The sequence below is a fragment of the Strigops habroptila genome, chromosome 15 (assembly GCF_004027225.2).
Source record: "Strigops habroptila isolate Jane chromosome 15, bStrHab1.2.pri, whole genome shotgun sequence".
In the NCBI taxonomy this organism is placed as follows: Eukaryota; Metazoa; Chordata; class Aves; order Psittaciformes; family Psittacidae; genus Strigops; species Strigops habroptila.
In genome coordinates, this window is record NC_044291.2 from 10,338,922 (window position 1) to 10,352,971 (window position 14,050).

The following is a 14,050-nucleotide window of genomic DNA, read 5'->3' on the forward strand; positions in this document are numbered from 1 at the left end:
AAACCCTTGCAATGGCAAGGAGCTGGTCCAGTTAAGTGTCTCAGCTGATCAGAGATTCCTTTCCAGCTCCAAAACTGGTCACCACCACAATCTTGAGTGCAGAACAGACAGGGGAAGAATCTTGGTTCCATCTCAAAGAACTGCCCATATAATTTGGTGTCCCACATGCAGTCAGTGTCAAACCCTAATGCTTGAGGCCACCTTTGCTTTGGCAAATCTTCCACCCAAAGCAGCAAATCTTCAGAAGCTCAACATTTCTGGCTTTAACCTGCCAGAGGGGAGATTGAGATGAGCTCTTAGGCAGAAGCTCTTCCCTGTGAGGGTGCTGAGGCGCTGGCACAGGGTGCCCAGAGAAGCTGTGGCTGCCCCATCCCTGGCAGTGTTCAAGGCCAGGTTGGACACAGGGGCTTGGAGCAACCTGCTCTAGTGGAAGGTGTCCCTGCCCGTGGCAGGGGGTTGAAACTGGTTGAGCTTTAAGCTCCCTTCCAACACAAACCAGGCTGGGATTGCACGATTTCATTATCATCATCCAAATGGGTAGGGGCAAAACCTCAGCTCAATTACATGCCTCTTGCATTAAGCTTAGCCCAGGACTTCCCCACAGAGGCACAACCACCTCGAGCAAGAGCTGTGTGCACAGTGGCACAGTTCAGCACAAGCCCCTCAGCAGAACCTGCCCATAGTCATGAACCTCCTTGCAGCAGGAAACAACAGCAGAGACGTAAACACTTTCCCATTGCCACTGCTCTGCAGGGTTTTCTCTATCCATTTTTGGTTGGAAAAAATAGAGCAAGTGAAATAATCAGAATTATTCTTTCCACCTCCAGCTGATAAAAAGAACAGATCTTAATGAAAAAACAGTTTTATTGAAAGCAATCTGTTTGATGGGAACGTGTCCAATGCAGGGAACCTGACAAGCACCTGTCAAAATATTGCAGTTCAGCAATATCAACTAATTCCTGTGATGGTTCTGCTATATTTATACATTCATGGTTGTAGGGTATTACCTACTCTTATAGGCAGAGCTCTAACTATGGAAGTGTCTCATAGGAAGGGCATACAGGCTCCCCAGTGAGCTCTGCTTACCAACAGCTTTCTCTGCTGCATTAGCTCCAACAAAAACTGTTGCAAGGATTTTCCTCATGTCTCAGACTCCTGAAGTACTGGAGTAGATTGCACACAAAGCTGTGCTCAGCACTAGAGAGCTGTAAGAGCAGCTTAGTCAAAAACCTGCCAGAAATGACTTAGCAATATTGGATTCAGCCTTGGGCATGAAAAGAGCCTGAATGACCTCCAAGCAGACCTTGAAATCCTGTTTTCTGTGCTATTACAACCTGAGTAAGCAATGAAGGAGGTGACAAACGAGATCACAGACATGGCCCATCCTACCTGGCACCTCCTCTCTTGAATGGGCCAGACCAGCAACCCCAAATCCAGCACTGCACACTTACAGGGTTCGAGCTGAACAACCTCCCCCTGATCCCCTCCAGCCTCCTGCAGCCACTTGCTTTTAGGAAAAGGAGTGCCAGCACAGCTGAACCCATTTCACAGCAAGTTTCCTTCTTGGCATCACTAGCAGAGGTTTATGATGCAGATGTGAAAGCACAAAACACTTCTAAACACTGACCAAAAGCAGGAATTAACTGGGACACACCATTGCTCTGTTGTAACTCAGGCAGAAGAGATGCCCTGCAACATTAACTCTCATTCTTAACTGCAGATAGAGCTGAAAACATGGGAAAGATGTGTGAGATTGAAAACCAGTCGTGACAGGGATCCAAGGAATTCAAGTTGTTCAAAACAAACGGAAAAATCTTAATTCTAAGTCAAATACCTAAAGGGCATTTGAAATAACACCACCTCCCTCCTACAGCAAATGACTCCCTCATTTCTTTCTTACAGTCTCACAAAAACCCCCACCTAACCATAAACCCCCACCCCATCTGACATCAAAACATCAGGGTTTTGTTCATGCTGATGGGCTGCTCTGAAAAATGACAACTTCAAATGCCCCCAGCCAGCTAAGAAATAAAAGATCCGAGCTGAATTTTTTAAGAGAAGAGCTCATAGGATTCATTTTCTTCCTCTATGGATGTAGTATCGAACACAAATGTTTCAAACCACAAGCAGAGTTTTCTTCCATTGCCTGGAAAAGACTCGACTTTTGCTAATCCTGCATAGAAAAAACTAACACTGACCTTTAAATGAGATCGGGCTACATTCCACCCGTTTCTGATCTGCTTCTGACAAACCGGGTTGCTACAATACCAAAGTTTGAAAAACCTCCTCTATTTCACTATTTAGATCTCCTACCTTATTTCATCATTACTTAGATCCTCATGTTACAGACACTGCCTACACAGGCACAGAGAAGCTGTGGCTGCCCCTTCCCTGGCAGTGTTCAAGGCCAGGTTGGACACAGGGGCTTGGAGCAACCTGCTCTAGTGGAAGGTGTCCCTGCCCGTGGCAGGGGTTGGAACTGGAGGAGCTTTAAGGTCCCTTCCAACCCAAACCAGGCTGGGATTCTATGATACTGTTCCAAATAGCTTTAATTTGTTCACTTGTCAATTACTGAGAAATTTATTCTAGATTAAAAAATAAATAAGAAGTGCTGTAATTGGGAGCTTCAGAGATCTTGGAATGTTTGCTCGTGATCCAAAAGTCTAAAAAGGAAGACACCAGTTGTATACTGGACACAAACTTGTGTCACAGGCAGTGTCTGAGGCCAGTCCTGTCAGGAACAGGAGGCTGATCAGAACAAATGGAAGCATCTAGTCCTGCTTTAGTCCATCTGCAATTTACATGATTGTGAAATAATCTGTAGCCTTTCAGGAGGAGATAAATGCCTGAAAAAAACCTCAAAACCTTACAATTAACCTAACAAGAGTTAATTCTCCTGCAGACCACAGACGGTACAGCACCCTCTGTCAAACCAGCAAGCGCAGATCATGTACCTCGAGCCCCACTGCTGGCAGCTGAAGGATCACAACCAAGAATTGGAAGATGCAAGAGGAATAATTTAGAATGTTAAAATCCAAAAGTAAATCCTTAAAAGGAGCTCTTGAAGCAGAGGAGGAGGCTGCAGCAGCTGTGCCCAGGCCTCTGGCAGCATCACACCCTTCAGTTAGTGAATTATATGCTGAAAGAATACCAAGATACCTGGGACTGACTGAGACAGATGTACTATTTCCACTAATTGCCCTATTAGCTGCATGAACAGAGACACCTCCGCAGTGAAATGCAGCTGGAATCACAGGAATGATGAAAACAAACATTTTCATTCCTTCTTACAACACAGAAGTGATAAGCAGGGGCTCAGCTCACCAGGGACGCCTGCGAGGGCACCAACGGGCATGGCACAGTCCCTCAGCTCTGAAATGCACTCACAGCCCTTGGCTGAACACACAGCTTCAATTCCAAAACCCATCAAGGCACTCAGTGCTGTGCCAACAGGATTAACGGATTCAGCCATCACCTGAATGCCTCCACATAATTTCATCACACAGGACATGAGAGCATGAAATTACAAGGCAGCAGAAATTGCAGGTTTACTTCTCACCCGGATAACTCTGTACACAGTGAGGAAAGATCCGTGCAGTGCATTCCAGTGTGGTCTTTTCACATGGCAGAATAATGCAGATTTATTGCAGTGCTGCTAATAACTTCAACAGACCAGAGAATAAACCATTCAGCCAGTCTACAGTATACCAGGGAGACAATTTACTTTTTAGTGCTTAGCAGAATGAGATGAAAAGCAAAACCAAAGCCACTTCTTCCTGCATCAGTGTGGATCACTTACATCAAGTTTCATCAAGGTTGAAAGGTCTTTCTTTGCTGCTTCAACGATGGCATCAATATGTTTGGTGTTACAGACATCTTGCACAGCACTATAATGGAAAACTGCTGAAGGAGCTTCTGCCACTGTCACAGACTTCTTCAGTATCGACTGCAAGAACAGATACACAAGTATTGATTTAAAGATTAGAATTGGCACCCACCAGCAAAAACTTGCCATATCATCTGTGTTCTCTACCCACAACTGGTGGCCTGCAGAAAAAAAAGCTAGGTTTTTAAAAGCAACAGCTTGCTAACTTCATTATCCTGGTATTTCTCTGCAAGGCTTGACACTCAAGTCAAACAAAGTTACTCATCACAGCTTGTGGAAGGCAAGAGTAAGAGACTTCTCAGAAACTGGGCAGCTGCCAGCTTGAAAGAACTAAAACTTGATCAACACTGTATGGAAAGATGAAGGATGAGGTGTCTGTCAAGCTCACACTGAGCCACAGTTTCTCTTCAGATTTCGGTTTGCAGTTTTATAATTCAAGAGCACCCTCAACTTCCAGGTCAGTGTTCATAAAAACCAGACCACAAACAGAAAAACAGGTGTATAAATCATGACTGAAACCTACAGGAAATTCAGAGGCTGAGACAAGTTTTGCATTTGTATTTTCACAAATAAAGCACAATCTGACAAACTCACCTTTCCAGATAATCCTTTTCCTGAGTCAGAGAAAGGCAATAATAACTGAAGGGGGCCTACAAGAAACCTGGAGAGGGGCTTTTAACAAGGGCATGAAGGGACAGGACAAGGGGAATGGCTTTAACCTGCCAGAGGGGAGATTGAGATGAGCTCTTAGGCAGCAGCTCTTCCCTGTGAGGGTGCTGAGGCGCTGGCACAGGGTGCCCAGAGAAGCTGTGGCTGCCCCAGCCCTGGCAGTGTTCAAGGCCAGGTTGGACACAGGGGCTTGGAGCAACCTGCTCTAGTGGAAGGTGTCCCTGTTCGTGGCAGGGGGTTGGGACTGGATGAGCTTTAAGGTCCCTTCCAGCCCAAACCAGGCTGGGATTCTATGAATACCTACAACCAAGACGTTGCAGCAGTGCTTTCCCATTACTTGCCAAGTACTCCGCAGAGTTTCAAGATCTGCTCTGAAAAGCCTAAACAGTCACCCAAATCTACTGAAACAACAAGTTAAAACACACCAGTACAAGAAGACCAAAATCACAACCAGTACACAGTTGCAAGGGCAGTGCTCTGAAGTAAGGGAGGTTACTCAAAGAACAGTGATGTGAGGAAGTGCACTGCAAGCACCACGCTGGGCTCTCCAAGGGCCAGGACCTACCTTGCCCACAGCCGGGCTGCTGGCCACGTCCTCCAAGGCAAAGTGCACCCGGGCTCTTTCATACGCCATGTCCATGTCTGACTTTGCACCACTGGAGTTGTCTACAAGCAATACAGAAAGCCTGTCATGAGCACCTCCTTTATTACAGCTGCTCAGAAAGTACACAAAGCTGAGCAACTTCCTTTGGTTTTTCATTTCTGAAGCTGAGGATACAATAGAAAGTGGGATCCTCATATTCTTACTTATTTCCCAGTTCCTTTTGACCCAGAAGATCTGATGGGAACTTTCAATCTGCTCACCTGAGCTCAGGTATACAATACATCCCCAAATTCTCACACCCACTCTGTTCAGAGTACAATCATTACTTTGGGGTAGACAAAACAGGGTCATTTGGATCTCAAGATTATCAGGAAGAGGCAAATTCACCAAAGAGTTTCCTCATTGCTTTCAGGAAACAATTGTTATGAACCTCTCCTCCACCAAATCAAAGCATTTCTTTTGTAGCCAATACATTGCAAGAGCTTTCAGAGGGAGAATATTATCATCAGCAACTTCTTAAACCTCTCCACAGACATCATTCCCTAAATGATGCCTAAAGTCATTTCAGCTCTTTTCTACAACTTGTCCAGACTTTCATGTGCTGAGAGACCCCTGAGCAATTCCCTGCCAGGCCTCACTTTATTCATGAATCTGTCACTAACAACTTCTACTCCCTGTTTCCCAAGTTTAACACAGCTTAATTATTAGCTCCTTGGCTGGCCCATCCACCTTCTAGGAAGCTACCTGAAAGAATCACTAACACAAAGATAACTGGGAAATGCCTCCCATGTCATTACCTTGAATAGGATGCCCATGATTCAGGCTGGTGATTCACACAGGAGTTTAAGAATCATGCAGAGATTGCAGTTTCCTTTAATAAACCTATAATCCTTCCTATCACATTTCCATGCCTAATAGATCTGAAATCTATACTCAGAAAAGTTTAAATATTCTCTCACCTTTTTCCTTCTGTTCTTATACTTTTGCTTTCTTAAATACAAACTGCTGCTCAAAAATAGGATGAGCTCTTATGAAATGCAACTGTTTTTCCTGACTGTGGAATTTGCTACCGACTGAACTCTGACAGGGCTGAAACTTTTAACTCTGAATCCCTCCCCCCCCCGCTATGACAGGAGTGAATCCTGCTGTCCCAGAGGTTCAGACCTACCTCAGAGGGCTCTTTTCCATGTTACCTACAAATATGGACAAACTTTTGCATGTAGAAAATCCACATTTGCCACTGGGGTCATAACATCATTTAAAGATCAGCCTCCAAACAAGAAACCCAACAAGCTGATGCGAAGATTGTCATCTTTAAGACCAAAAACCAAAACCACCACCAAAAACAGCCATCCCCAATCCACAAACCAACACTGTTGATCCTGCTAAATTTCGTACACACTGCAACATTAAAGACCCTAAATTAGTTATAAACAACAACAAAAAAGAGCTGGGATAGTAGAAATAGCAGCCTGGAACTCCATATGGGCTGATTTGACTGCCTGTCAATTCCATTGCCCCACAAATCACAGTGTCAGCAGAATTACTAAGCCCAAACACACCAAGTGCATTTGAAATCTAAACACACAATTCTCAGGTTAAACCTAAACAATCTGATGACGGGCATGGAGGCACGAAAAGCATCCTCTGCACAGCTCTGCATAGTGAAAAATCAAGAGAGGAGAAAGAGGAGGCATTCTAAGAATGAAAGCTTATGTCTACCAGACTTGTATTCAGAGAGAAACCTTCATCTCAGTCGTAGGTACAAGCTTCCCACACAGTGATTAATTAAACTGCCTTGTTGCTCAAATGGGAGTTAGAAAGGACACAGCAGAACAAGCTTCAACTAGAGGCGTTGAGTCAAAAGAACAGAAGGCAGTGGGAAACTCGGGGAGGGGGATGCAATCCTGTTTGGTGACCACCTGCTCCCTGGGATCCCACACACTGCTGGTGGGGAAGTCACTGCAACAGCACCGGCAGCCGACCCAGTCCCTGCAGTGCTTCAGCTGCCTCCCTCCTGCCAAGCACTCACTCACTGAGCTACCAGCTTCTGACACAGGGTCCTACACTCCTGCATCTGTGCTGTAGGGTCAGGGCCTCGTGCTGAAGAAGGAAAAGCAGCTTCTCTTGACTCCTGATAAAAAAATCCCAGCAAACAAACCAGTAAAAGGTAACTGCTATTTAACTTAAATTAAGTTCATAGAATCCCAGCATCATCAGGGTTGAAGGGACCTCTGGAGATCACCCAGTCCAAACCCCTGCTAGGGCAGGGCCACGCAGAGCAGGTCACACAGGAACGTGTCCATGGTGGGTTTGGGATGTCTCCAGAGAGGGAGACTCCACAACCCCCCTGGGCAGCCTGTGCCAGGGCTCTGACACCCTCAATGGAAAGAAGTTCTTCCTCACATTGAGGTGACACTTCTTGTGTTTTAGTTTATGGCCATTGCTCCTCGTCCTGTCACTGGGCATCACTGGACAGAGTCTGGCACCATCCTCCTGGCACCGCCTTTGAGATACTGATCCGCACTGACAGGATCCCCTTTTCAGTCTGCTCTTCTCCAGACTAACCAGGCCCATCAGAGACACTCCAGACCCCTGAGCATCCTTGTGGCCTCCGCCAGACCCTCTCCAGCCGCTCCTTGTCTCCCTCCTACTGAAGAGCCCAGCACCGGGCACAGTGCTCCAGATGTGGCCTCACCAGGGTCCGTAGAGGGGGAGGAATCACCTCCCTCGACCTGCTGCCACACTCCCCCCCATGCACCCCAGGGTACTCTTGGCCCTCCTGGCTGCAAGGGCACAAACTGCCGGCTCGCGGTCAACTTGTCATCCCTCAATACTCCCAGGTCCTTCTCAGCTGAACTTGTGAACACTTACTTCCAGCAACAATAGAACTGGTGAAGTTATCACACACAAAAGACCCTGTTGTTTTATTTCTTTCACCTAATTCTTCTGCCCACCAGCCCAGATGCTCCTCGTGACTTATTTACATCTTTCTCCACATAAAGGGTTGGTATACTCCAGAAGCAGACTAGTCTAAGTTGGCAGGGACATATTTCCTCATCTACACAACTGCTATGCTTCAAGTTATAAAGCTATAAAAAAAGCCCAGAAGAACAAATTACAGCCCAATCCCAGGAGCAACTGAGGCAAAAATGTTTTCCCCAAAGTCATCTTGAGCAGTTTTTGTTAACTGTAATGAGCCAAGCAAACCAACGAGCACCTCTATGGCTCTGCTAACAAGCAGCTGGCTCTTCCCTCAACCAGTACTAACATAAACAGTATTCCCAGGGAGCCTGAACACACAGCAAGGGAGTGGAACAGAACCTGAAGCAAGATCATGATCTGTTCATTAAAGACATCAAGATACTTCCCATGAAGCTAAAAAGTGACTGTAACCTCAGTGCAGTTAACAGAGATCAGCTCTGGTCACTGAGGCAAATCATGATTACCCATTAGATATGCTCCTTCTGCCAGTAAATATTCATTTCCCCTCTCTCTAAGCTCTTGTGTACCCTGACACATAAGACACCCTAACTCTTAAGACACATAAAAGGAGAGAGGAAGGACAAGTGGACATCTTCACTGCTAAGTATGCAGGATCCTTCCACATAAAAGCTTCAAAGAGCATGCATGGACTCTACCTAAAGCGTGCCAGGGCAGCTTGTAGGCAGATCTCACTGAACTGCTGCATGTACCTGGGGAAAAGCAGCTACATTCAGAGTCAGCATTACTTAACTCACCACTGAGTCGAGTCTGCTGGTATTTGCATAGTGCAAAATAACCCAATAACATGTGTGAAAATAAAGCCAAGTCTTTCCTGGGTCAGTTCAGTATTTCCTCTTAACTTGTTTCTCTGGTTCAGAAAGATGATTTACTTATCCCTAGCCAAAATCCTGCTTCCCTGTCACACCCATCCCTCTGGACAGTAACATGGAAGTTATGAAAAAAATGTGACTGGGACCTTGTACATCTGCACAGCAGACACAGAAGAGGGAGTGAATCAGCTCTCCATTGTTAAAAATGAAGTAACTATTGAGATGAGCTCTTAGGCAGAAGCTCTTCCCTGTGAGGGTGCTGAGGCGCTGGCACAGGGTGCCCAGAGAAGCTGTGGCTGCCCCATCCCTGGCAGTGTTCAAGGCCAGGTTGGACACAGGGGCTTGGAGCAACCTGCTCTAGTGGAAGGTGTCCCTGCCCGTGGCAGGGGGTTGGGACTGGAGGAGCTTAAGATCCCTCCAACACAAACGACTTTGTGGTTCTGTGATACCCATTCTTCTCCTCCCTGCACACAACCAACTTAACTTGATAGCGGCCAGTGTTAGCCTTACACTGGGGAAGCCCTCAGCACTGAGGGCTCCCTCAGCCCACCTCCCTCCTTTCTCCTTGTCTCCATACTCTCTAAGCCCTCACTCACAGTATGTTCTGATCTCCTAGGCCATTTAACAGTCAACATAAGCATTACATGTTATCTTCTAATGTATCCAGAGGACCTTTACTCCACTGATTACATGACTTCTCTGTTAATAGTATCTCCATAATGACTACAGAATGTAAGCATGACCTTAACTACTTCAAGATGGTTGGTTTGGAACTCAGCTAAGGAGAGACAGATTCCTTCCTCCTGTGATTCACTCAAGAAGTTGCAGTTTCTCCACCCTGAACACAAAGCTAACCTACACAGCTGGCTCAGAGAAGATGTCCAAGTGAAGATGAAAGAAGTTCACCAAAATGAATACTGCAGCATCAAAACAGCTCATAAATGTCTCACCAGAGCATTCAGTGATAAGTCACCTTCATTACCCACTCAAAAAACATTCCTCTACAAGCAACAAATCCATGTGATGTGCTCTGTGGGACCATCAGCCAAGCAAGAATTGTGTGTCATCTTTTGCATGAAAGATGACAGCATATCACCATAACTCACTGTTTCAGTTATATCAATTAATAAAGTCCTTCATTTGTAGGTGTCTTGGAAGACAAATTGTTGTATGCTCCCCATTGCTAGCAAAGACAGCAAGGGAATGCTTCTTAGATAAGGATCCATTTGTGACTTCAGAAAATACACTTCTGACCAACAAGCTGGGAAGTAGCTCCACTGCAAGGTGATTGTCCAACACAAAGAGGAAGAGTAGCCCAGTGCTCCAGAGACCACGTCTACCCCACAGCATTAGGTATGTTACCCACTGCCCCCAGCTTTGCCAAGCACTACTTACTGGAGGTGTCTGGAGACCCTGCATAGGGAGGTGACGAAAGGCTTCTTCTGAAAATATGCTCAGTGTTTTCTGTACCAGAAATCTTCAACGGGTCTGAAATTCAGAAACAGAAGTTGCACAGACCTAAGCACAAGATACTCCCTCATGCAATAAATTTCACTGACAGCAAGAACCTCTCACTGCCCACTTTTAAAACTCACTAAAGGCTGTGTTAAAGGGTTTGAATCTCCAGTGTTAAACATTGCCTAAACCCGCTTCCTGCTTTCCATCTCATTAAAAACTTTCAGGCTCAGAGGCAAAATTCAACTATTTTTGTAGGTTTAGGTTTCATACTGACACTTCAACCTGGAAGCCTGCGCATACCCAGCAACTCTTCTGCCAGCATCTGAGTGCAGCATTTTCACAGCTCCTCCTATGAAGCCAGTGTTAGGAGCCACTTTTTTCCCCCCTTATCTCTCAATATCATGAACACAGCAATAATTTCCTATTAGAGCTAAGGACAATCCAAAGACTTCAACCTTAAACTGATTTAAGACAATCCCTAACTACTCTAATCAAATAAAAATCATCTGATCAACAGCACAATGATTAAAGAACATCACAAAGGACAGTTACTACACACTTCCAGAGACATTACCTATTTCCAGTGCTTCCCCAGCTTTTTCCAGCTTCTCTCCACGATCCTCCTCTGATATATTGGACACTTGTCTCTTCACTGCTTTGCCTGAGCCTCCTCCAGCTGTGACACTTGTCACAGAGATGAGGGGGATGGCTTGGCTTTGCTGCAAGACACAAGGTGCAAAGCAAACATAACCCACCCCCTCATACACCTTAAACAGGACTGGAGCCTGTGCTGACCCCAGGGGCCTTCACCCACTTGTGGTGGTCAGTGAAAGATTATCAAGGGGGGCTTTGCAGTATCTGCCAGCTCCCTCAGCACCCTGAGGTGCATCCCATCACAGCCCATGCACTTATTTAAGTCCAGTTCACTTAAGTATTCCTTGACCTGATGCTCTTCCCCCAAAGCTACATCCTTCTTTGAACTGTTATGGGTGGAAGTGACTCAGTCTCACAAATGTCAGGACTGTTCAGTCACTGGCACAGGGTGCCCAGAGAAGCTGTGGCTGCCCCATCCCTGGCAGTGTTCAAGGCCAGGTTGGACACAGGGGCTTGGAGCAACCTGCTCTAGTGGAAGGTGTCCCTGCCTGTGGCAGGGGTTGGAACTGGAACAGCTTTAAGGTCCCTTCCAACCCAAACCAGGCTGTGACCACTGATATGTACTCACATCTGTGCACAGCTGGGCAAATACACCAGTGTGAAGTGATCCACTTCTTCAGACTTCTGAAATTTAAGCTTCTCCCCCATTCCCTAGACATCAGCATGGGCAGGGTTTATGGGCTGTTTATAACAAGTACCTTCTAGAGTAATGTCATTATTCAGTTAATATGTAACATTTGCTTTATGGTCTTCTGAAAGAAGGCAAACCTCCCTGCACCAAGACTCACACAGACTGTGTGCCCCAGACTCACACAGTTGAAGAGCTCTGTAGTCAGACCAAGGTAGTTGTGCAGTGCCAGGAATGTCACTCTCTGCAGCCTCACCATGATGATCTAGAAATGGAAATCAAGAAGCAACAGAATGGATTTAGTGTTCTCCCACACTTGTTCTTGCATTTAAACAGTTATGCACCAAGGTACCTGAAGGAACTTCGTAAGATACAGACTGTACCCTAAGCTGAAACTCCTTTTTAGAAGTTGATAAATTGGGGCAAAGATAAAGTGATTTACCAAAGACTTCACAATCATCTGATGGCACAAGAATCTAAACACTTACTCCCAAACACCAAACAATGCTTTTTGTTTTCTGTAAACACTAATAACAAACATGACCTGAAATAAAAGCATTTCCTTCCATTTTCCCCCCTCATTATTCCTGCTGTCCCCATACAGAGCCTGTTCTGCTCCACAGCACTACACTCACATAAGCCAACACTGCCACCTGACCTTCCCCTGCCCGGCAGCTTATTCTCACTCTCAAGCCATCCCCTCTTTTGTATCCGCTCACACGGAGCAAATTAAATTGGCATAATGACCTGTTCTCCTCAGCCATCGGTACTGGCAGGTTCATGTGTCACCCACAAATCACCCAGGTACAAGGATGAAAGATGTAGAAGTGTGAGTAAAACCAAAGGACAGACCTGAATGACTATCGCACTGCGGGACAACACAGCAAACCCTCCAAACTGAGATCCTGAGTACACAGCTCCCTGTGCAGGCTTCCACGTGCAGGATCATAAAACAGGTTGGCTTGGAAGGGACCTTAAAGCTCCTCCAGCTCCAACCCCCTGCCCCGGGCAGGGACACCTTCCACTAGAGCAGGTTGCTCCAAGCCCCTGTGTCCAACCTGGCCTTGAACACTGCCAGGGATGGGGCAGCCACAGCTTCTCTGGGCACCCTGTGCCAGCACCTCAGCACCCTCACAGGGAAGAGCTTCTGCCCAAGATCTAACCTAAATCTCCCCTCTTTATCTAGCATCTAATCTAAATCTCCTTCTCTTGTAATCAAGACCCAGACTTGCAGTGCTCACCTGAGAACTGCCTTGGCAAAGCAAGGGAATGTGAACTTAAAACCAACACAAAGCACAGCTCTTTCCTCAGATGCTGACAATTCCTTCTGAGGTAGAAATTCACATCAGTCTGAATTCTGGGAGTTTTACAAAGCATCACCCCTCAACAAACAGCTTCTCACAGTACATCGGTCCTTTTTCAGAACATGCAACAGTCTCTTCCACACTCTAAGCCATTTTGAAGTATAACCATGATGCAGTGCCCATGCCAGCATGTTCTACTCCACCAGCACCAATGAGCTTACAGGCAGGTCAGGCTGATTTGAGAGGCTATCACATGCAGAAACCAATTCAATAAGTGTGTGTGTGTATATATATGCATTATTTCTTCCTGGACATGATTAACACTGAGATCATTAAGTCCAGGGCTCTAAGAGCAAGGGGAGCAGCAGAACTAGTCCAGATCTTGACAAGAAGCTGCACAGAACAGTCCCATACCTGCAAAAGCATGATGAGCTCGCTCAACTTCAACATGTCTTCCTTGTAACTTTGAAACTAGAGCAGTTTCTGCCCCCACCCCAACTCTGCCTCACCCAGAGCTTACCTGGACCACTCTAACCAGAGTTTCAGGGTATTTCTGGAAGACATCTTGAAAGGCACTTGCTGGAAGCCGCAGTATGGTGGAGGGGGTGGCTGCTCGGGCTGACACTGTTTTGTAGGGAGCAGGGTGACCCTAAGGGAAAGTTTCAGGGACACAAAGTTAATCCACCAATTATCAGACCCAATTCTTCCCACACGCTGCCCGGGTTTCTACTCTGATATCATATATGCCTGACAGACATCCTCTGATCACAAAAAGCCTTGAGCTTGTGCTCCATGACCTGCAGCGTGGTCAGGAGAATTCACAGCAGCAACTTCCCTGGCATTAAACAGAGACAGGGGAGTAAGAGCTACAAGGAGGTGTATCAGGTTCAGGGGAAGGAGTCTGTCAGCTCTGTCACAGGTTTATTACAGACACAGTCAGGCTTTGGAGTATTTCAATTTCAGCTATTCCAGACTGCAGAGAAAAGAGGTTTTCTTGGTTTTATTACCTGAACTGATGACCAAGCTGTTGGC

The 14,050-nt window shown here is 46.1% G+C and overlaps 1 protein-coding gene across 1 annotated transcript in view; it reads right to left on the minus strand.

The window, feature by feature from the left end:
• PNPLA7 (patatin like phospholipase domain containing 7) overlaps window positions 1-14,050 on the minus strand; it is a 125,517-nt gene that overhangs the window by 95,123 nt on the left and 16,344 nt on the right. The window contains exons 10-15 of the mRNA XM_030507443.2: window positions 13,539-13,667; window positions 11,899-11,979; window positions 11,007-11,151; window positions 10,370-10,462; window positions 5,121-5,221; window positions 3,800-3,946 (exon numbers count right to left, since the gene is read on the minus strand). Coding sequence (XP_030363303.1) covers window positions 3,800-3,946; window positions 5,121-5,221; window positions 10,370-10,462; window positions 11,007-11,151; window positions 11,899-11,979; window positions 13,539-13,667 — 696 coding nt within the window. The remainder of the gene's footprint in view (window positions 1-3,799; window positions 3,947-5,120; window positions 5,222-10,369; window positions 10,463-11,006; window positions 11,152-11,898; window positions 11,980-13,538; window positions 13,668-14,050) is intronic.